This window comes from Zingiber officinale, chromosome 5A (assembly GCF_018446385.1).
Source record: "Zingiber officinale cultivar Zhangliang chromosome 5A, Zo_v1.1, whole genome shotgun sequence".
Lineage (NCBI taxonomy): Eukaryota > Viridiplantae > Streptophyta > Magnoliopsida > Zingiberales > Zingiberaceae > Zingiber > Zingiber officinale.
The window spans coordinates 151295731-151318306 of record NC_055994.1 but is presented as its reverse complement, the minus strand read 5'-3'; the positions used below and the strand labels follow the sequence as shown (position 1 = coordinate 151318306).

At 34.7% G+C, this 22576-nt stretch overlaps 2 protein-coding genes across 12 annotated transcripts; one reads left to right on the top strand and one right to left on the bottom strand.

Annotated features, from left to right (window-relative positions):
* Positions 1-680: 680 nt before the first annotated feature.
* On the bottom strand, positions 681-6923 carry LOC121982508 (truncated transcription factor CAULIFLOWER A-like). 2 transcript variants are annotated; one of them, XM_042535626.1, is made up of 8 exons: positions 6611-6922; positions 4364-4442; positions 2448-2512; positions 2243-2342; positions 2107-2148; positions 1486-1527; positions 1088-1215; positions 681-1020 (listed from the first exon to the last, which is right to left on the bottom strand). In XM_042535626.1, exons 1-8 carry the CDS (start codon positions 6793-6795, stop codon positions 918-920), a joined length of 744 nt encoding a protein of 247 aa, XP_042391560.1. In that variant the 5' UTR covers positions 6796-6922; the 3' UTR covers positions 681-917. The 2 variants fall into 2 exon arrangements, with proteins under 2 accessions (XP_042391560.1, XP_042391561.1); XM_042535627.1 differs by lacking the exon at positions 1088-1215 and having other exon boundaries at positions 6611-6923.
* Positions 6924-11578: 4655 nt separating this feature from the next.
* Positions 11579-22182, top strand: LOC121982506. Of its 10 annotated transcripts, none has more exons than XR_006112119.1 (14): positions 11579-11779; positions 12205-12312; positions 12449-12580; positions 13743-14060; positions 14145-14405; positions 15845-15980; positions 16077-16466; positions 16616-18255; positions 18348-18433; positions 18514-18732; positions 18947-19072; positions 19460-19740; positions 21185-21300; positions 21443-22182. XR_006112119.1 is itself a non-coding variant. In XM_042535621.1 (14 exons), exons 1-14 carry the CDS (start codon positions 11681-11683, stop codon positions 21541-21543), a joined length of 4059 nt encoding a protein of 1352 aa, XP_042391555.1. In that variant the 5' UTR covers positions 11580-11680; the 3' UTR covers positions 21544-22182. The 10 variants fall into 10 exon arrangements, 9 of the variants coding, with proteins under 9 accessions (XP_042391555.1, XP_042391554.1, XP_042391553.1 ...); XM_042535621.1 differs by having other exon boundaries at positions 11580-11779; positions 16092-16466; positions 19399-19740; XM_042535620.1 differs by having other exon boundaries at positions 11580-11779; positions 16619-18255; positions 19399-19740.
* Positions 22183-22576: the final 394 nt, after the last annotated feature.

Genomic DNA, 22576 nt, shown 5'->3' with positions numbered 1-22576 from the left:
CAGAGAGGAGAAGAGGTTGCGTGCTAGAGAAATCATAGAGGAGAGGAATTACCCGGAGATCGGGACCGCGAGCAAAATCCCCGAAGAGAGGATCGAGAAGTGTAGCCGAGGAATTGAGAACTAAAATTAGGAATGAAACCCTAATTTTGATCCCCAAACTAGTGACAAAATTAGATTTTTCGTCGCTAATTAATGACGAAATTAGGGTTCTGTCGCTAATTCGTTTGCTAAAATTGATCATTTTTGTAATGGATACTGAACCGCTTGGGGTGAGCGATCTCCCTTTGCTCCAATGAATGTTCTAAAAGGTGAGGTCAATATTTGTCTCAACATTTTCATTTTCACCATCAGTAACCCATCCTTATGTCATAATTGTTTCAGTAGCAAATAGCATATCAATTCTTTCAATAACATTAAAAAAATCAAGAAATAAGCAATAAAAATTAAAAAAGGACTAAAAAAGTAACATTTTCTCTCCCATTTGTTAATCTTTTAATTTTATTTTATTTTATTTTTAAATAATTGGTCGCACGCATAGAGGCATCACCTTTGCAGAAGGCAGGGAGGAGCCGCCTATCGCCTAGGCAATCCTAGGTGAAGTCTTTTAGAATATAGGCTCCAATAATTAGCATTTCAACATATTCAAATCTTGGAAAAATATATGGAGAACACACTTGAACAAATCTCTTTGATGATTAAAACATCATTTAATTTACATTAAAGCGACAACACACTAGCATACGATGAGAAATCCTGATTGTATATGTGCATCATACATCAAGATTTAAATAAGAGCGTTTATTTATTAGAGAAAACAAGAGAAGGCAGACCCACATCAAAATTTACTTAAAGTACAACTACTTTAACTGAAGAGGAGGGATCATCTTCATCATCATCAGCTTGCAGGGTGGCATGCTCTACCCATTCAAATGGGTCAGCATCCATGGTGGTAGCATGCTGCTGTTGATCTGAACCTGAGCCCCCACAGCTTCTTCCATGGCTGTCCTTCCTTGATAGCATCTGCATTGTCAAATGAGGTCTTCTAATGAGTTTCCCTTGGAAAAGAAGGGCTTGAAATTGTTCATACCCAATATTTAAGCCATGGTTAGTATGATCAGTCATGAAAAAGGCTGGTGGTGGAGAGGAGGTTCTTGTCTGGGCTTGTTCCCAGTGCAGTTGCTGGGTGAGAGCCACTGCCTTCTGCTTCTCCATGATCTTGCTCAAATCAAATCAAAGATAGCGAGGTTTACATCTCACCGCGAAGCTTAAATTGATGAAACTACGACTGTTCACGGAGGAGAAATTTGAGAGCCACAGTAAAAGGATTGACGCAATGGTGCAATTGCTCCGAGTTGAGATTTATACTGAGAGAGATTTACTGTCGCTCGCAAAATTTTCCCTTGGTGAACATTCTTAGTTCTTGTAGTGATAGCAGAAAAAAAGGAAGAAGAAAAAAAAACCTTCCGGGGAAGGAGGGCAATTCACCTGCTTCTCTAGATGTTTGTTTTGCTCCTGCAGTGCCTTTTCCTAGTCACAGGAAACAAAAAATGTCATACACAGAGTTGATATAGCACCAAAATACACCCTACGTATATGACTTTTTTCCAATCTAATGAACAATCAGTATTTGAAAATTAACACTACATTTATCATTTTATGTTTTTGTTAATCAACAGATCATTATCAGCACTTCAGCAGAACAAATACTAGATTCAACTCCTTTAAATACTCAATTCAAACCTGATCATTGCAATTGGAAGATTTCTTTTGCTGAGAAGTTCTTGCGTGTTCTCTTTTTTTTTTGCCCCACAAATATGGAGAAAGATCTCAACTTCAACAAAACAGCCAACCCTTACACCATGCCTGACGCCCATATTTATGCTCTTTAAAAATATAAAACATATAGAGCCATGAAGTTTGGCTACCGTTTATTTTTCATTTTTGCCATCCTATATTTTAGAAGATCAGTAAGGGGACGCCATAGCGTAAATTTAATTTCATGCTATTCGTTAATCAAATAGAAAATCTTAATAGAAGGTCGATATCCATAAAGGGAAATAGCTAAAGCAAGACGAATCGCTGAAACATGAAGAGGATTTTCTTTACCTTCCTCACAAGCTCCGCAATAGAATCAGACATGACTTGATTCTGCGCCATTAATGAATAACAATAACTCAAACACTCCATGCTTAGCAAATTAATTACCTTTGTTTCAGGACCACAAAATTGTAATGAGGTTTACCTTTCTTGACCGAATATGCTTCAAAGAATTGTCTAGTTGGTTTTCCAGTTGCTGGAGTTCTTTAAGGGTCAAGGAGTCAAGTTGTTCTCCCATGAGATGCCTGACGCATGCAATTAGTGTCCTCAAGAAATATGTCAAATGATACAAAACCTTAAACTCGTATCATTAGTTGTACATGTAAACAATAGTTATAACTATGATCTACCTTTGACTTTTACTTAGAACCTCAAACTTAGCCTTAAGTTTGACACATTCTTGATGCCAATTACCCTGCATGGTATTATCTGATTAATTCAGTATACAACAAGAGTAATAGGAATTCTCATCATAAACAACATCATCAAGAACATCAAATAGATGAGAAAACCACCTCACCACCTAATAGAAGTCTTGGGGGTATCTGCAAGTTAATTTGTAAAAAGACCTTGATAGTTCGTTGGAAAACTTGCAACCACGATCCATGATCAACTTATAGTGATATTATTTTCAGGTATACATTTGCCTCAAAGATTAGTTAGATGTAGAAAACCACTTATAAACAAAGCTAAGGTCACCTATATATTTCTTCAATTTGCATACTAGCTAGACTTCCCTTAGCAATAAACCTAAGAAGTTATTCTATATATACTCTTCATCCAAATCATGATTAAGAAACGTATTCTTATCTAATTGCTGCAGTAGTCACTAGGATACAACTACTACAAAAAGAATTTTTAGCATTTATAAAACATGTGCTCATATGCATTTATAAATCCGTATTAAAATGAGTTAATTGTTTTGTAAAATTATCCATATTAATATTCTAGTTTTGGTAAAACATATTTAATAAAATAATATTGGAGTGTTGGCGAGTTAATTATTTAGCCGTTCAGAAGATTAATACAGAAAAATAGAGAAACTAAAAGGGAAACAATCAATTTTATAGTTAAAAAGTGATACTCTAGATACTAAATAGTTGAGACTAATAAGATTTGAAATTTTGATTATGACCTTGTTGATGACAACTATAATGATACTATTTATCCAATAATTTAAGTATAAATATTATTATTATTATATTCTTTTTCAATCTTTATACAACAACAATAATTAAATCTTATCCTCGATTATATAAATCCTTCTATATTATTAGATTATATTCTATATTATATCATCGGTATATTTAATTAAATTAATTTTATCTTATTTTAGGGTCAGAATTTTAATATAAAAGTACTATTTCTCTTATTCCACTGTCTAAAAATTCCTAAACTTAATTTTCACACGTGCTTATCTCCATCGTTATAAAACTTTAGTCTTCAACTTCTGTTTCTCCTCATCATCCTTTTCATTTAACCATCATAAATCCTTTAATCTTTCTTTATTCATCTACTACACCTCCACCATCACACACTATATCGTGAACACTCTAATCTCCTCTTCCACTAATATAAATCTTATTTGTTAGTGTCTTCTCTTTTGTGACAATGTTATGTTCTCAAACTCACTTAGCGTACTTGTGTTGTCATATTTGATATTGCACCTATTGCTTCTCTAAAAAATATAAGTCGAAGGTTGTCCCAAAAAAACCAAGAAAATGGAATGAATGCTCGTTGCTATTTTCATTGTCAACTATCACGTCACCTTTGTTTTCTAGTTTACTCATCTTCTCCTACAAGACAACAGACTTCAGTAGAAACTCTTAACTTTCATAGTAGTTGAAAAGACAAATGATCGAAACCACTATATGTTTCTTCATTGTCGATACATAACAAGAAATAACCCTCGACTCAGACAATAGTTATAAAGACAATGATCGAAACTCCTAATATCTTTATTTTTTGTTGAAAGATAACTAGAAGATTATATGATTGACTAGTTAATTAAGGCACTCAGACAACCTATCAAGCTCTCAATTGTCTTAAAGTGAGCATGATAGAAAGAACCAAAATATATTAATATGCAAAAGAGCTAGCAAGTCAAGAGAGATATGGTTCAAGTTTGAAGTATGAGATTCAATTGCATTATACATTATTTGTATAAAGAAGCATGACAAATAAACATTTTATAAAGGGCAAATCAAAGGTGAGTGAATTTCCATCTAATAGATTAATTGGAAGAGAATGAAGAAATCTTGCTAACCTGGCATTCAAGTTCTGATGATACAAGTGCCTTTTCTGCATAACAATATTGTTCGTAACGTTCAAGAATGTTTTTCATACTGCAAAAATAAAATGTTTAGCAAGACGTACGTATTTAGCTAATAGAAAGTTCAGTGAGATTGGAAAAATTCAAACACGTATTTAAAATATAAATACATAGTAAAATAGATAATTGAAACACATCAATAACATGCTACCTATCTACTAATCTGCCAAATTCGTAAAGCAGCCAGCATACAATATAGCTACTATATATATATATATATATATATATATATATATATAGATAGATAGATAGATAGATAGATAGATGTTATTTTTATCATCTATTAAAGTTCTATCTTATATCTGCTCATCCTTGATATTACAAGATTCTAAAGCTCTTTTTTTCAATAATTTATTTGTTATACTATTAATTATATCTTTATCTCATAGTATTGAATAATAAATTAAGATATCTAAAATTCTCCGTGTTATTTATTATATCAGACTCTTTTTTTATTACTAGAATTATATTTTACATATTCATTTTTTATTTATTTTACTTATGCTAAAAGTGGAAAAAAGGTTTCACTTAATTATTTATAATATCATGTGACTATATGTAAAAATAGAGTTTTAGAGCAGATATATATTCTATGCAAACTAGTTGCTATCAAGAAAACAATGATTTATTGAAAATATTCTTTCTAGTTTTCCATAATTTTCTAAAGCCAAAACTAATTAATTAAGTAGATAAACATTAGAAACTTTGAACTAAACTGAGGGAATAAAAAAATGTTCTATTTTTTGCATTTTTTTCAACATTCTTAAGCGATCACAACATGATTAATTATTATTTCTAAGCCGTTAAGGATCCTTTGCTGCCATTAAGATCAAATGGCACAATTCATCATTTTAACCAGTTTAATATCGAATTATTCCATTCATATGAATACCGTACCTCCAGAAAATGGATATTATCTAGACAGATAGTTTTTTTAATTCCAATGTTCTATTCTGTTCAGGGAACCAAATAGTTTTTTTAATTCCAATGTTCTATACTGTTCAGGGAACCAAACCATGCGCATGCATGCAATAAAACTTACATAATAAAATTTTCGATCGCGTGTTTTGTATTATATCATTGAATTTGTAGAACTATTGGGCAAAAATGTACTGGATTTCTGCCCTATCCGGACAAGAGCAAGTTCAGAATAGTACGATCCCTTTTTCCACCCTTTTTTTTTAGAAGACAATACTACTGAGAAGTCCCAGCCATTTAGGAAAAATAAATGTTGAAGACCACTAAAAGGTGAGGATATTCATCGAAGTGAAACGACGAGAGAAGCCTCTTCTGATCAGTCCATCGTGAAACGCAATGGCTGGAGTCGAAACAAACTGTCTATAAAGACCATGAGCTTGTGCGACCGAACCAGTTTATGCCAAAGACTGAGAAGACTGAAGAGAAAAGGTAGCTGACCAATAATCATTCAAGAAGAGAATGCGAATATGTTGATGACTGAAGAGAGATCATGTAAAAGTTGCATCTTTCGTATATTTGGTAAAGGTAAAAGAAGTTAATTCAGATAAAAAGAAGACCCGAATACCATCCTTGCAAGTAAGAATCGATCTTCCTTCTGATAAGTGATATCATACAATGAAGCAAAAGGGCAGACTAAACGGGAAATTTACGAGTTGTATCTCAATACCGAAAAGCAAAGTTCAGGAAAACGATCGATGGAAACCCTAGGCTTAGTTCCAAGGTAGAAAAGTAATTAACCGATCTCAGAGCATGAAATAGTTGGGGAAAAACATGTATGTGTACCAGAGAGGAATGATTGAGCACCCTTTTTGTCGTAATATCAATATCCATCCTTGGTGTACGACAGCGATTTATATCTCCCTTCTTTAGAACAAACCCTAGCGCGTGCAACTCCTTTTAGCTAGGAGATAAATACAGAAAAGGGGAAGCACCCGAGCCCAGATCCGGGAACAGCTCTTTAATATCACAAAATCGAACCATTTTTGTACGATGCAAAATTTCAAAGCAAATAAAATATAAAAAAGCGAGTACTTGTCGATCGGAGAACAATTTAAAAATTTCGAAGATGAAACAGTAGAAAACAAGCAACTTTTTATTTTTGTTTCTATAATTCGTTCATGGGAAGACAGGCAGAGAAAGATTAAAGCGAATTTAGGTTCATCTCGGAAAAGATGGTCACGATCGAGAAGGCCGCAATCGCACCTGGAGTCGGTGGAGTACTCGTAGAGCTTGCCCTTAGCGGAGAAGATGATGACGGCGACCTCAGCGTCGCAGAGGACTGAGATCTCGTGCGCCTTCTTGAGCAACCCCGACCGCCGCTTCGAGAACGTCACCTGCCGGTTGATCTTGTTCTCGATCCGCTTCAACTGCACCCTCCCCCTCCCCATCCTCTCCGCCCAACCACCCGGCGTCCTCGAGCTCGCGCGAGACGGAGGGCGAAGGCAGCAACAGCAGCAGCAGCAGCAGCAGCAGCACCAGCAGCAGCACCACCGCACCGCCGTGGTAGAACAAGCATCGGCTGGTTTTGTAGAAACTAGATGGGCAGCGATGGAATTCACCGCGATGATCGGTCGCGTTGTCGATCGGTGATTGGCGGAGAGCACACATCGTACGGGTCGAAAAGCGTCTCAAAACCCACCGCTTTCTCACGTCTCTTTCTCGTATCTCTCTCCATTTAAACGGGGCAGGGAAATGACGGAGATAGCGTTGGATTTTTCTGTTTTATTTTATTTATTTATTTATTTAAGTTATTTTGATTCCCCATTATCAACAGTGGCACTTAATAATTGCCCAACTTTGTTCGTCCCATCTAAACTCACACACACTCCACACTCATCTTAATCCAATCTTTATTTAGCAGTTGATAAAGGGTTTTCGACAGATTAACGAATAAACTTTTCATAACGAATTTGATTATTCTGAGGGGCCACTGTTTACCTGCGCTCCACTGACACGTGGAGGAGGGTCTGTTTACCTGCGCTCCATGGACACGTGGCGGAGGGTCTGTTTACCTGCGCTCCGTGGACACGTGGAGGAGGGGTATGATTATTTCGAGGGGGCTTACATTGGAGGGAGGGATGATGCACTACTAGATATGTTATATCGTGCGCACTGTTCCTTTTATTGATTGACTTCCTATGCACAATCATTATTGTTGCTTACCTTCTTTGAATTCTCTTTTATCATCTTCAACTACCGCCTCAAGCGCGCGCATCAAGTGGAAGTGAAGAAGAGACAGAGACACGGATAATATTACTAAAACGTTTTTAAAAAATATAATAATCACTATTCACGTCACCTTATTTTTGTCGCCGCCTTCGTACCTTCGGTTTATTGATTATTGTTTTCCATGGCAAAATTTTTCAATTTACGACGCATTGTCAACTCGTGTGGCATAGGGACGGATCTAAAAATTAGAGACGATCAAAGTCGATTATGGATGGCTCAGTGTAACTGATCAGTTGAGTCGATTTGGATAGATAGATATGCATCAGGCATCATTTGCGCATACAAGTATTTTATATGAGTTCTAATATACGTTCGATTTGGATAGATAGATATGCATCAGGCATCATTTGCGCATACAAGTATTTTATATGAGTTCTAATATACGTTGAGCATCATCATTGTGCACAATGTCATCAAAATTGTGAGTAAATTCGTAAACTCGTATAAAATCGTGAGTTTATTTATGAAAATCGAGTGAAATCGTGATAAAATTGTGTATTAAAATAAATCAGATCAAAATTGTAAAATCGGATTAAAACGTAAAATCATATTAAACTTGTAAAAGTATAATTTTTTAGATAATTTTATCGATTTTGTGTCGTTAATAAAAGAAACTATTTTGAACAAAACGATATCGTTTTGAGACAATTTTAGATCTGCACATGTCTATGAATAATTTATATTAATTTATTATCTTATATTTTATATTAATTGACTTCCCTTCTATGTCCAATGCCATTTTTTTCACCTTTGATGAACTTGTGAGAATATTCCTTTTAGATAGATAGATAGATAGATATGTGTCGGGCATCATTTACACATACTAGTATTTTACATGAGTTCTAATATACAACATTCTTTATGTTGTACAGTTGTGAACAGTATATTATTATTATTATTATTATTTTATCCTGGCTATAAAACTCAATCTCTAAACTTTAAGGATGCATTTGATTGGGGTTATCCTTTATAACCTTGGTTATTCATCCAAGGTTATCAACGAAAACCCTGTTTGATTTAAATAATTTATGATTCCCGAATAATATTCCATAGCTGATACGTCAGCAAAAGGAGCATGTAATCCGGAATCGAAAAAACTCAAAAAACTGAGGGGGTGTTTGGTTATTTTCTACGAGTAGGAATCGGAATGAGAAACATAATATTGTGGAATGAGAATGTGTATGAGCATGGATATAACTCTTAAAAGCAATGTTTGGTTAGTTGAATATTTTATATCGAAATAAATTAAAATTTCCTTTTTTACCCTTAAAGGAAAATAAGAGAAAAAAATAGATATGAGAGAAAGTTTAATGTGGAAGAAAAATATGATGAGAGAAAGTATGATGGGAAAAAACGAAGAGAGATAAAGTGCAATGAGAAAAAATGAGGAAAAAGAGTATGATGAGAGGGAGCATGAGAAAATATGTTGAGAGAGGATGAAGAGAGAGAAAGTGTAATGAGGAAAAAAAAGGAGAGAGAGTGTGTAATGGGAGAAACTGAGGAGAGAGAAAGTATAATAAGAGAAAATATGTGATGAGAGAAAATAGGAAAGCGAATGTGATGGGAGAGATTGAGGAAAGAAAAAGTGTGACGAGAGAGAAAGTGCATTGAGAAAAAAAAGGAAAGTATGTGATGGGAGAGATTGAGGAGAGAGAAAGTATGATGAGAAAGAAAGCGTGGCGAGAAGAAAGAGAAAAGAGTGTGTGATGTGAGAGATTGAGGAGAGGGAAAACATGATGAAAAAAAAGTATGATGAGAGAGAAAGTGTGATGAAAAAAATAAAGAGAGAAAAGAGTCTGATGGAAGATATTAAGGAGAGATAAAGTGTGATGAGAGAGAAAATGTAATGAAAAAAAAATGTTATAAGAGAAATTAAGGAGAGAGTAAATGAGTGATAAAACGAGGAGAGAGAAAGTTATATGAAAAATAAATAAATAAATAAATATATTTTGATATTTGATATTAAAGGGAAAAATTTTAGTTTTGGGTAAAGGGTATTTTTGAAATAAGAAAATATTTTGATTGTTGAAAATAGAGTAATGACTCATTAAATGAGAGAGACATGAGAATGAGTCATTACCCAATTATAAGGATTCATTTCCTTATTTGTATTTATATTCCTATAATCTAAATATCAACAATGACAATCAATGATTGCTATTCCCATTTCTCACTCTTATTCCCTAAACCAAACGCCTAGGGTTGTAAATGAACCAAGCGTTCGTGAACAAGCTTGGTGTTCGGCTTGGTAAGAGCGTGTTTATGTTCGTTCAATATACATAAGATTAATTAAACAAACAAACTTGAACAGCTCGTTAAACTAAACAAATAAGCTTGAACACATATGTGTTCAGCTTGTTAACATTCGTGAACATCGTTCATGAACAATATTCGTGAATAATATTCACGAACCATATTTATTAATAAAACTCTTTTCAATATGCTAAATAAACAATAAAATAAGATTAAATAAATAAATAAATAAATTTAAATTATCAATCTTAATAGCCAATCAAACAATTAAAAGTTTCAAACAATCAAACAAGCTCGAATTGAGAGCTTGATAACATCTAAACAAACCAAGCTCGAACCAAGCTCAAGCCAAGCTCAAGCCAAACTTGAATTGAGAATTTGATAACATCTAAACGAACCAAGCTCAAGCCAAGCTTCAAACAAACTAAAACTCATAAAAAAATAAACCAAACTAAGTTTCCTATGTACGATCATTATATTGCTTACCTTCTTTGAATTCTCTTTTATCATCTTCAACTACCGCCTCAAGCGCGCGCATCAAGTTGAAGTGAAGAAGGGACAGAGACGCGACTATATATATATATATATATAATAATAATCACTATTCATGCCACCCTTATTTGGTCGCCGCCTTCATACCTTCGGTTTATTCATTATTATTTTTCATGATAAATTTTTTCAATTTGCGATGCACTATCAGCTCGTGTGGCATAGGGACGGATCTAAAAATTAGAGACGATCATGGATGGCTTAGTGTAACCGATCAGTCGAGTCGATTTGGCCATGCCAGTTGATAGATTTAAAGGTGTGTTTACATTTTTTATAAGTTATATGATATCACATGTCAATTGTACATTTATTTAGATTTAGAGAAGTTGTATAGTTCTCCCTTAGGATTTTTCCTCTTAATGTTTGTTCATCCCTTAGCTTCAATTTTTCCACAACTCAGGAGATCGATCAATTTATTTTCAAAATACAATCTTTGTTTTTTTTTTGTCACTAGCTTTGTCTCTTTTACATCTATGTCAACAAATTGACTTTCCTTCCATGTCCAATGTCAATTTTTTTTTCACCTTCCGATGATCCTGTGAGAGTATTCTTTTTAGATAGATAAATAGATACATAAATAGATATACGTTGGACATCATTATTGTGCATAATGTCATCAAAATCACGAGTAAAATTATAAATGCGTATAAAATCACGAGTTTATTTATGAAAATCGAGTGAAATCATGATAAAATTGTGTATTAAAATAAAATCGGATCAAAATTATAAAATCAGATAAAAACGTAAAATCACATTTAAACTTATAAAAATATAATTTTTTAGATAATTTTTCCAATTTTACATGGTTAATAAAAAAGAATCATTTTGGACATGATTTGCACATACTGATATTTTATATGAGTTATAATATACAACATTCTTTATGTTGTACAGCCGTGAGCAGTTAAAAAAATTATTATTATTATTATTATTATTTTATCCTTAATATAAAACTCAATCTCTAAATTCTCTAAATTCTAAAAATAAGAACTTAAAAATAAATAAAAAAAATTTGTTTCTATAGTTTGTATAGTTAAGCCGTTAAGGGTCTGTGACGGGACAAGCCCGGCTTAAGTAAAGTGCTCGGCCCACTAGGGCCCATTATTTGTCGTGGTTGTTTAATTTGGAACGCGCTTCTCTCTCGCTCCGTCTTTCGTCTTGCCCTCCAAGAAGGGAACCGGATTCGTATCAGTGGGAGCGACGGTGGCCTCTGTCGTCGCCTGACTCTGTTCGCGTCGCGTTATGGAGGAGGGGAGCTCTCTCGGCGGCGAGCTCGAGATCACCTCCATCGGCGCCATCTACTGCGGGCCATGGGATAAGAAGTACTGGAGCTCTTCTAGGGTTAGTGCTCTTTCTTCCCCTCTCTATCTCTGAGATATTTATCTCCGTTCTCGATCTCTTTCCGCTTCAAGAATCTCCGATTAGTTAATTCCTTGTGAATCTACGATCCGGGTCATGGTGCGAACAGTTCAGTTGAGTCGGTTCTCCAGTTAAGCCATTGCTTTGAGAAGGGATTTTTTACGCTAATGAGAAATAGCCAATTTTTATGTGTCACAAGCAGTATCGGTGATAATAATGTCAAGGAAGTTATACCGAGTTGTAGAAATGCAAGATTAATTCGGTGCAAAGAACAAATTTTATGGATAATAACTTCTGCAAATGTTCATTCAGACCATGCCACCTAATCGTTTACATTGCTTGTTTCATGCTTGTGGTTTCTTAGACATTGCTATTGTTCTTTGTCTAATTTTTGGCAATTTTGATAGGGGAAAGACAGATATCCTTACCCAGTTGGTTATCATGCTGTCCGAACTCATGGTGGAAACATATACCAAATGGAAATTCGTGAAGGTGTAAAAGGGCCTCTATTTATGGTCTGTTTCAAGTTGTTTTCTCACATTTTATTCTGTAGTAGCTTCTCCCTTTATCCCTCCCTCTTTTGTGTAAACATTATTATGGTTCTTCCGTTCTTTATTAGCCTTGTAGGTATGATCCTGATACCATCCGCAGGTAGCATCAACCGATGGAGAGTCTTCTACTGGACATACACCCGATATTGCATGGGTGAACTTTCAGAAGAATGTTCCAAGGGTAAAAACTGGAAATGGAAAGCGATTCTCTTCCAAGATTGATGGTATCCAGGTAGGTTTTACTCTACCGCAATGACAACATTACAAAATTAACAAAAAGGGATCCATGCACAAAATAGGGATTAACTGTTTGGTTCTTACTAAATCTAATTAATACCATGCCGATATTAAAGTGGCTGTATCTTTTGTTGATTTCATATTTGTTCATCTAAAAGTGTTTTTTTTTTATTTAACTGTTTTCTTTTGACTTGTAATGTGATGAAAATAATAATTTGGCCAGCTCCAGATGCCAGTCTTGTTCATTATGACCATCATGCTCCAGATGCTACTATGTGCTTGGTTTGGGCTTATAACCTGTTATAGTGTTCATCAAGTTTTTTTTTTAAAAATTCTTCAAATTGTCTGAACCGAACCATTTGACTTGTCTTCAGTTTGCTCTGTTATTTTGATGAGAAAGTACAATTGTTATAATGATCATGGATGTAGGATTGGTGATCCTAAGAAGGAAATGGCTACCCGTGGATGGTGCTAATTGCAAAATAACAAGTTGCTACCATTGTGTTATATGAATCACTAGATAAAGAAGTATTCAGGCTGTGTCTTATGTGCACTAAAAATGATTTTAGCCTTCAAGTATCACACTGAGGTTCTAAATTTGTTTGTGAATTGGATGCCACAATTATCTTTTGCAATACCACTTGGTTTTATCCTTGTTATTCATCTAGTACGTCTTTTGGGTCCATTATTGCATTGTTATTCCTGTTCAAATTTATTTTCATGTCTAACTTTACAGTTGAATGGGGCTGTCATCTCAGTTTATGGTCCATTCTGGCACTTTATAATCCATGGCTGAGCAAAACCTAACAGTTTGTTTGTATGTTCACATAAATTTTAACTTTTCTTCTAATAAGCTCTAACTTACTACAACTGGCATAAGAACTCATGCTTGAAGTCATTACTATTTCTTATATTTTTTAAAATCATTTATTAAACAATAATTGGGTTAGCTTTCTGGTTAGAATGATGGTTCGCATTCTTCATTTTCATGTCTTGTTAACATTTTTACTTAGTTGCTTGATATTTTTGTTTAATTGTTTCCTTGATATTATTAGATGACATGCCTACATGCTAATACACCATATGCACAGAACTGGTATCAAAATATAGTTTTTTTTTTTTCCATTCAGTTATGTTTTCTTTCTGATTTAATGCAGCTTTTTGGGTTTAGAAATCCATTTGTTCAACGATTGCTTCGTGAGCTTGTGGCCAATATACAAGGAGTTGCAGAACCAGATATGGTATTGCCTACTGATAAAAACGAAGTTCCAAGATTGGATAAAATGATGCAACCTCCAGACTCTTTTGTATGTAGTGATTTACTTGATCACACAGACAAGCATCTAAATGCTGGAAAAAGGGGTGTGAGGGACAAAGTATGTACAAGAGACAGAAACAAGACGGTTAGAGCTAAAAGGATTTGTTACCACCATGTGACAAATGATTCTAGAGCTGGAAATCTAGAGAAAGAAAATGTAATGTTCTCTCATTCTAAAATAAATGACCAAAATTTTATCAAGGAAAAGAGTTTACTCTCATCAAGAAATCATATTATTCAGATTCAGGATTCTCAACATCATCCTGGTTTCTTACCAAAGAGTGCTGCTGCTGCAAGTGATGATACATGCCAACAAATAGCAGATTGTAAATGCAGAGGAATTTTCAATCAAATTCCAGAAAGAAATATTCTGTCACAGGAGATGGGAGATTCTGATAATTCTGTTGATAAACATGTTATCTATGTCAGGGAAAATAACTCTACAGGTCAAGATCCTTGCCCCACTGGAGTGAACAATGTTTCTGATGATGACAATAGCACGGTAATCTACTTTAATTTGTCTAGTTACTGATGCTTCATGCTCTATCTATGATTATGAAGTGTGATCGTTCTTTACTTCTTTATGCTATTCTTCTCTTTGTCTTTGGAAAATGCATTTGATATGGAAATACTTTTTGAGAAGTGTATATCACAGGCATGTAAATGATGGTCCTGGACCAACAATGATACTTCCTGTATTATTATTATTATTATTATTTAAAAAAAGTTTCTTGTATTCATTGGGATACATTTCTTTTGTTTGTAGTTGATCGACATTGTTTTTAATGTTTTAGCACACTTGATTTTAAGTCAAACTAGTCTATTGTTATTCAGACATTTGTTCAAGAGTCAGAACTCACCTACTATTGAAAAATAGAACTGTGCTACAATCTTGATTCAATACCTTTGCTCAGTCTTTTACCTTCTAGCTAATGACAAAGTTGACTGATGTTACTAATCAGCCTGTTAAACCATCTGGTTGCAGTACCATGATTTTCTTTTACTTGGCATTTACGTTCATTTAGTCAGTTTGGTGTAAATTCCTAGAAGCATTTTTAGATTCTATTTCTGAATCTTTGTTTATTAGTTAATATTGAATTTGCCACCTTTGGGGTACATGATGACAGCGCTATTGAATTTGAGATTATATATTGATTTCTGGCTTGACACGCATGATGCATCTCATGCAGATTAAGAAACTCATTATATAATGTTTGTTTTGAAAAACAAATTAATTCTCAATCAGTTAGAGCCTTATACATACATAAAATTATATCATATATGCATTAACAACAATAAATCATGAGTTCTAACTATTGCAGGTTGGCTACATGGATCATCTTCCACCATTGGACTCTATGTTAAGCTGTACAATTCAAATCTGTTATTATATTCAATGAATTTTCCTTGATTTCTCTGTCATTATGGGCTTTAATGCCAATCAATTTTAGCTTGTCCAATTAGAAAATCTATTTGCCATCATTGAACATGCTCTCACACCATCTCAACCTATTTTCTATGGTTTTACCACTCATTTGAGCTTCACCTAATTGCTCAAGATATTAGATCTATTTTGTTATATTTTCTGTTGTAATCCCATATATTCATCTCAACATTATAGCCATATCATATTATATATATCATTTTAAAATGTGAATTCATGCTTAAATATTTTAACTATTAGTTTCTTGGACCTAGTTCTCGATATTAAATATGGCTATCATGACAAGATTTTCACTTTTATCTTATTTTCATGCACACAAATGTATTTGTTTCAATACTCGTAAAGAAATGCATATTGGAGCAGGCATGATTTAGTCATCATAGGGTTTTGAACTTTGAATATTGTCTATGATAATTTGCTCATGCCTATATATAGTAGAACTATTTTCTCACTTTTTATTTTCTCATAAAATATCTTCTATTATGTGACCTTCACAGAAAAATGCTATTAGGTTATCAAATGCCGGAATGAGTCCGTCAGGTGTTTTACCAAAAGCAGTGGAAAGTGGAGAAATGTTGGCGTCTGAAAATTATTCAGAATTATACATTTCTGATACATGTGATGTGGAAAAATGTGTGTATTCTTGGAATCTTCGTTTTATGATCATTTTTTGGTTGCTTGGTACATGCTAAATAAAGCTTCATTTCTGCCTATATTTTATTTCTATAGCACATTGCTTGTTAGGTGATGCTGCTGATTTTCAATCAGTGAGAGGGAGTTCAACATGCATAAATCCTGGACCAGAATGTTCAAGTTTGCGGGATGCTGCTTTGAAAGGATTTGTCAATGATTCAATTCCAGAAACTGGCCCATTGTCTGGTTCTTCAAATTCTGGTTCTGAGAAAGCAGATCTGAGTGCATCTGATAAAGAATTGGCAAACTCCATGATATCTTTTCTGCTTCCTCGAGCTGTTCCTCTTCTTGAGAAGACTTATGTGAGAAGGAAGTCAAGATATGGGAGCCAGGCAGTGAGACTTGGTGCAACTTTGACTTTGTTTAAAGCAAGCTCTGCAGAACATATGGCTAAGAATGATCAGTCGACTGACAAAATATATGAAGGTATGCTCAACAGCTCAAGTACTAATTGGCTCATGAAGGCATTAGTTGCAATTCTGTTTTCAGTGCTACAAAGCTGTTTTTCTGTAGCTCATTCCTCCTCTTTACCAGATCACATTTATTTTTGGTAAACTTTGCTTCTCATTTTTCAGAAGGGCTGGATGCTAATAGGCTAATGAATGGAACACAAGAAAAAGTTCCTCAGACATTGAATTACCAAATTTCAATTTCATGCCAAATGGCAAAAATGGAGGATGCTATTGATGATTGCTTACCCCATAAGACATCTGATCATACACTATATTTGGAAGATCCAAAGAATATGATTCCAGATAGCTATGAGGATGATAAATATGTTTGTGATGTTCATCCAAATGAGCATACAAATGTTGCTTGTGAATCTGAATGTAAAGCTTCTGCTGAATCCAGAGAAAATAATAACATAACCAATCTTAATATTCTTGGCGAGAGTTCTGGAAAGCCTTTGGACTCTGAAGTTTTGTTTCCTAAGGAAACAATTAAGAATGAATATTTAACAGATTCTCTTGTGGAGTATTTGGAAGAAGCATTTAATGATGATCTCCGTCTTGAAAAAGAACGTTCAGATGCTGACTGTTTAGGTGTTTCTGTTAATCATAACTTGCCATATTTGAATTCTGATGTTGTTAATCATGAAGAAAAGGAAATATCTGAATCTATGCTGCATTATAATAATGGAAAATGGAAAATGAAGTGCATGGGGCAATGCTCTACTGCTGCAAATGCTAGTTCTAATAACTTAAATGAGGGAGATATGTGTGCACTAGCAACACTTGTAGAAGTGCCACAAAACAAGAATGGTAAAACCAGCAAAGACATTCAAAGTTTGGTTTTGGATAACCAGATAGAGTTTGCAGTTCTTGATGCTACTGAACAAAAAGTTTGTGAGGTTGGAGATCAAACAGGTTTTAATCATGCATTAGCAGTAGAATCTACAAATGTATTGCTGGTTAATGTTAATGGAGATAAGATGTTGCTTTCGGATGATGGGCAACATACTGACAGAACCAACAAGTGTCAAAGGCTTTCTAATAAATCTCAGTTTTCTGGCAATTGCAACGTTCCTTTTTCAGAAAGTATAATCTGCAGAAATTATATGGATTCTGATGTTACAGCTACAAGGCCAACAGAAATTTCTAGGAGTGTGCAAACCAAGCTGACATGTTATCAATCAAATTCAGCAGTTGTTTCACAGAGTCAAAATGTGACTGACTATGTTGATGTTAACATGAAACATTCTGAGTTTCATGATCATTCTGTTAATCGCACAGAGGAGAATGACTCCACGAGTAAGCCCCATCCATCCTTCCAATTTTGCCAACAAGCATATCAGGGGCCTGTCAACTGTGTGCCAAGCCAAAACATAGAAGTTACGGAACTGCTATCTTTTTCAGATGAAAAACCAGCCACAAGGAATATTAGACATGAACAAACAAACATTTGCCAAAGACAGCCAAATTCTAATGATCAGTTTGATGATTCTTTGTTCAGAGCTGTTAGATTGGATGAAGTATTGGATGAATCTTTTGAGCTTGCTGGTTGCTATAGGCAACCCAAGCCAGTCTTGTTCATCTTGTTGAGACCCTATGAGGATGATTTACAAATTTCTGTGATCTGTGGCATTCGAGAAAGTGATGAAAGGTTTGTCTTTATATACAAGGTCCCTTTAAAAGATCAGGGAGAGATCTGTCCATATTTTATTGGCTACACTTCGCTTATGTTGCCTCTCCTTCCTGGACCGGCAATTGGAAATGTAAGTCATCCAACTGAAAGATGTTGTGTTTAGGTTCTAATGTGACTTCTCACTTTTCAGTATATCTTATCTCAAGTGATTTCTTCTTATAGACAATGTATAAAGGATCTTGTTTACAGTTCACTCCCGATGGGCAATCCATTGTTTTTGTTAGTACAATAAGAGCACCTCTCTGCAGGTATAGAAATACCAGAACTTCACTAATTATATTTGTAATGTTTTCACACCATCAATTTAATCAATCCCAAACATCAACAGGACACAAAGTATGCATTGCTCATGCTCTATGTGCACATCTGTGTGTTGTGAAGAAAATGCTGTACTAATTGGAAAGGTTTTTATGGGATATGTTCTGCCATCAGCTACCTTGACAACCATTGAGAGCCTTTCCTGCATCGCAGTTTATGAACCTAATTATGTCATAGCTGCTGAATTGAGTGGGACATTGCGTGTCTGGTTGATGAATTGTAATTGGAGGTATCTTTGATCGTATCTTACATATTCCTTCTCTTTTTTTTGCTAGTCTGACTGGAAATTGTTAATGAGATGATATTATGAAATGTTTGTTTTTAATATGCTTTTATGTGCTGATGGTATGCTCTAATCAACCTCTAAGCGGGATTTTCTTTGACATATCAGTTACTTTGTGCTTATATGTAATTTGATGGTCATATCTCATTGCTTTTTGCAGTAAATCTTTGGAGGAGTTTGTGCTACCAAGTTTTGATTATTTAAGACCTGCAGTAGAGTTGAAAACAGTACCGAAGAGCGACTGTCTCCTTGTAGGTCATAATGGCATTGGCAGCTTTGGTTTATGGTAGGTTGCTTAACGACTTAATGTTGTTACATGTTAAAAATAGTTAATTTATTAAACCATGTCTGTTAGTATTATATATTTGTTCCCTTATTTTTAATAGTAGATTTTTGTGAGGCTTCAACTTTTTGATTGTGGGCATCATGAGTATATTGTGCTTGATATTTTATATTTTTGTTCTTCAACATGATCGTCTATGTCAATTTTGTAGTAGTCTATGTGTCAACTTCTTGCTCTTGTTTACGTTTGCTTTCATAAAGTCCTTTATTTTCTAATGTTTGTTATGTAACTCAATTTTCTAGTATTGTGAGCAAGTTGTTTTCCTTTAGGAACATATCGAAGAGGGTACTCCTTTCCAGATTTTTGAATCCGGGCAATTTGATCTTTCAGATTCTTCCAATTGGTATGTTCAATTTTCAAGATGAGATCAACACTTCATCTTGTCAGAATATGAAGCTCATGCAAGAAATTTCACATCATCGTGTTGCTGAAGCTGTTGCGACTCCATTGCAAGATGATAATGCCGTGTGGATACTAGTTTCTGCTGATACAGATTCAGATCCTCAAGTGGTTAATCACCCCAAAGAACGACAACCGACTTCAAATGCATCTTGGAGGCCAGCTCTTTTAGTGAGAAATATAGTAGTCATGGGGCACATGGTGGATTTTAGGTACTTCAAATTCCTTACATCAAAATAAAACTCTTATTCTCTAAATGCCATCAATGAAATTGGAAAATGGTTTTCACCTGTCAAATTTGCATTGCAAATGATTCTACTATGTGAACAATAACATGTTTGTTTGTGTCAGATCTGTTTCTGTTGATTCTACTATGAGAACAATAAAATGTTATTTTCATATCAAAGAAAGATTAGTTATTTGGTGTTTAAAATTGGTAGTGATTAGACTACATAAACGTCCTGTAATATGCACTTGCATATCATTTATCCTATCAACCAATAGTTTCATCCTTGAACTGCTGCTGTGTTACTAGCAATTTTTTTCTTTCATAGTAGCAAATATTTGGAGTGAACCATTCAGTTGGAGTTTAAGATTCATGTAATTTGCTAAGAGTTGTATAGAGATGATTTCACAAACATGATTTGATGAGCTATTAAGAGGAATGCAATGGTGTGAGAGAGGACTGATAACAAATAAGAATAAGAGATCCATCAGAGATGCTTTTCTTGTCCTGTCACATTTAATTTGGTTACAATAACAGAACTCTCTACCTTATCAGTCTTGGGAGCAATGTGGATCATTTCCCAGTATTTAATTCTCAAGTGATATTAAGTGCATCAACAACATCAAGGATACCTAATGCAGCACCAGGAACAATTCACAAGAGAAAGTACAATAGGATTAATTGAAGAATGTCTCCATTACATGGGGATTTGAACTTCTTTGATAAACCAAAATAAAGGCTAATTTCCTTAAGACAAGGTAACTTGGTCTAACAAATATAAAACACTTTTTAAGAACTTAACACAACCTTTAAAAATTCGACACTGAAAAATAATTTAGACTCTAACTTTTAATCTGCATCAGTGCCACATCTATGCTCACTTTCCTCTTCAAGCTTTTACATTTTCTTGTTACTTTTAGACTGCGCTCAACCAAGTTGCCAAATATTTGTTCACATGAAGTTTCTTATCGCCATGCAATTAAGACAGACATCATTGTCATCTATCCTGGAACATTTTTGGTTGGAAAAGGGGAAATTTTTAGTTCTTCCTTCCTAGTCAATTTTTTGCCACTTGTCAAACATGATAGATGATTTTTTCTCATGCAGTATTGCTCTCTAACTGGTTCAGCATTTTGTTTAATGAAAGACATTTGATTTTGTTTGCTTCATAAGACTTCCAAATACATGATTTCTCAATCATACTAGTACATCAATTTATTCTTATGGCTTAATAGAGGCTTTCATCCAATTGTTTATTGCTCTAAGGAGATGAGGCATTAAAAGCTTGTATATTTGTTGGATATTTTACTGAAGTCACACCTTGATTGATTTGCATAAAATCGCTAGAGCTTGTGCAAAGACAGTTTCTTGATAAAACAGTGAATTATATTACACCGAGCATATTTATCAATATTCTATTATTATTGCAGGGCTTCTTCTGTAGATGTATCTGATGGTTATGGATTTATTGGCACACATGATGGTGTCTTGTACAAGTGGGAATTATCAACCGGAAAGAAATTGTCAAATTTGCTCCGAGTCCAGTGTAAGTGATTATTTGTTTGAAATTCGTTAAAGTTCTTGGTATTTATCATTGGGTTAGTATCTGGAAATTTTCACCTATTAATCCATATTTTGCAAAATGCCTTCACCTTATCATTTGTTTTTCTTCTGTGACTATATATTAGCGGGGAGCATTATGTGCACTGCAGTGGACTCCAAATCTGGTGTAGTGGCGGTTGCTGATGAGAAATGTCGGTTGCTGATTTTAAGGCAGAAGATAATGTGAAACTGCTGAAAGTTCAAGAGATTCAGTGATCGTCAATGCAGAATGGTGCAGTTGATGCACTTTTTCACTAACCTTTATGGTTCAGCAAAAATGCTTTATATCAACAGCATCTGGGCTTTTGACATTGCTCATCAACAGCTCGGTTCCTTGTCCTCCTATACACATTCATTCAACTGTTTTCTCCACCTGGAAGATTGTGACCTACTTGAGAACCAAATTCCTTGACATCCCAACGTTCAAAGTTTTCACCACTAATCTTGTGAATTTTGAATCCGCGAGCATGATGGGAAAGTGAGAGGAAATGGATTTTGCCGCCTAACCTGTGGAAGATTTTATTTTTCTCTTGTTTGTACTGGCTTAATGCGCTTAGAGACCTTCATGTTGGATTTGTACATAGTACCTTTTGCTTTCTTCCACGGGCAAAGTTGTAGTCATGGCTACAGAGACAACGATTACTGCAATATAGTCGTTTGCTCGGAGATTAGTCACCCGAAGTCCGTGGGACAAGGTCCCTTTCTACAAATGCCAAATAATTGAAATGTACAATTTATTTGTTGTCAACTTCTTGTAACGATATTAGTGATTTCTTGATGATGCTACTGAAAAATAAGACAGGTTCTTGCTGCAGGCAAATGAAAACACACTAATTGTACAATTGGGCAAGTAGTGCCCTTTCACTCCTATAAAATTGAGTTAATTGACATAAGTGTAGTATTTGCCTAAAAATAAGTTTACGGGATGTTGGGACGAACGAATTACATTTTACCACCAGAGAAAGGGCAGTTGGATTAGTTGAAGAATGTCCATCGCATGGGGATTTGAATCTCTTTTTCTTCTGTGACTATATATTAGTGGGAGCATTATGTGCACTGCAGTGGACTCCAAGTCTGGTGTAGTGGCGGTTGCTGATGAGAAATGTCAGTTGCTGATTTTAAGGCGAAGATAACGTGAAACTGCTCAAAATTCAAAAGATTAAGTGATCGTCAGTGTAATGCGGACTGGTGCAGTTGATGCACTTTTTCACTAACCTTTA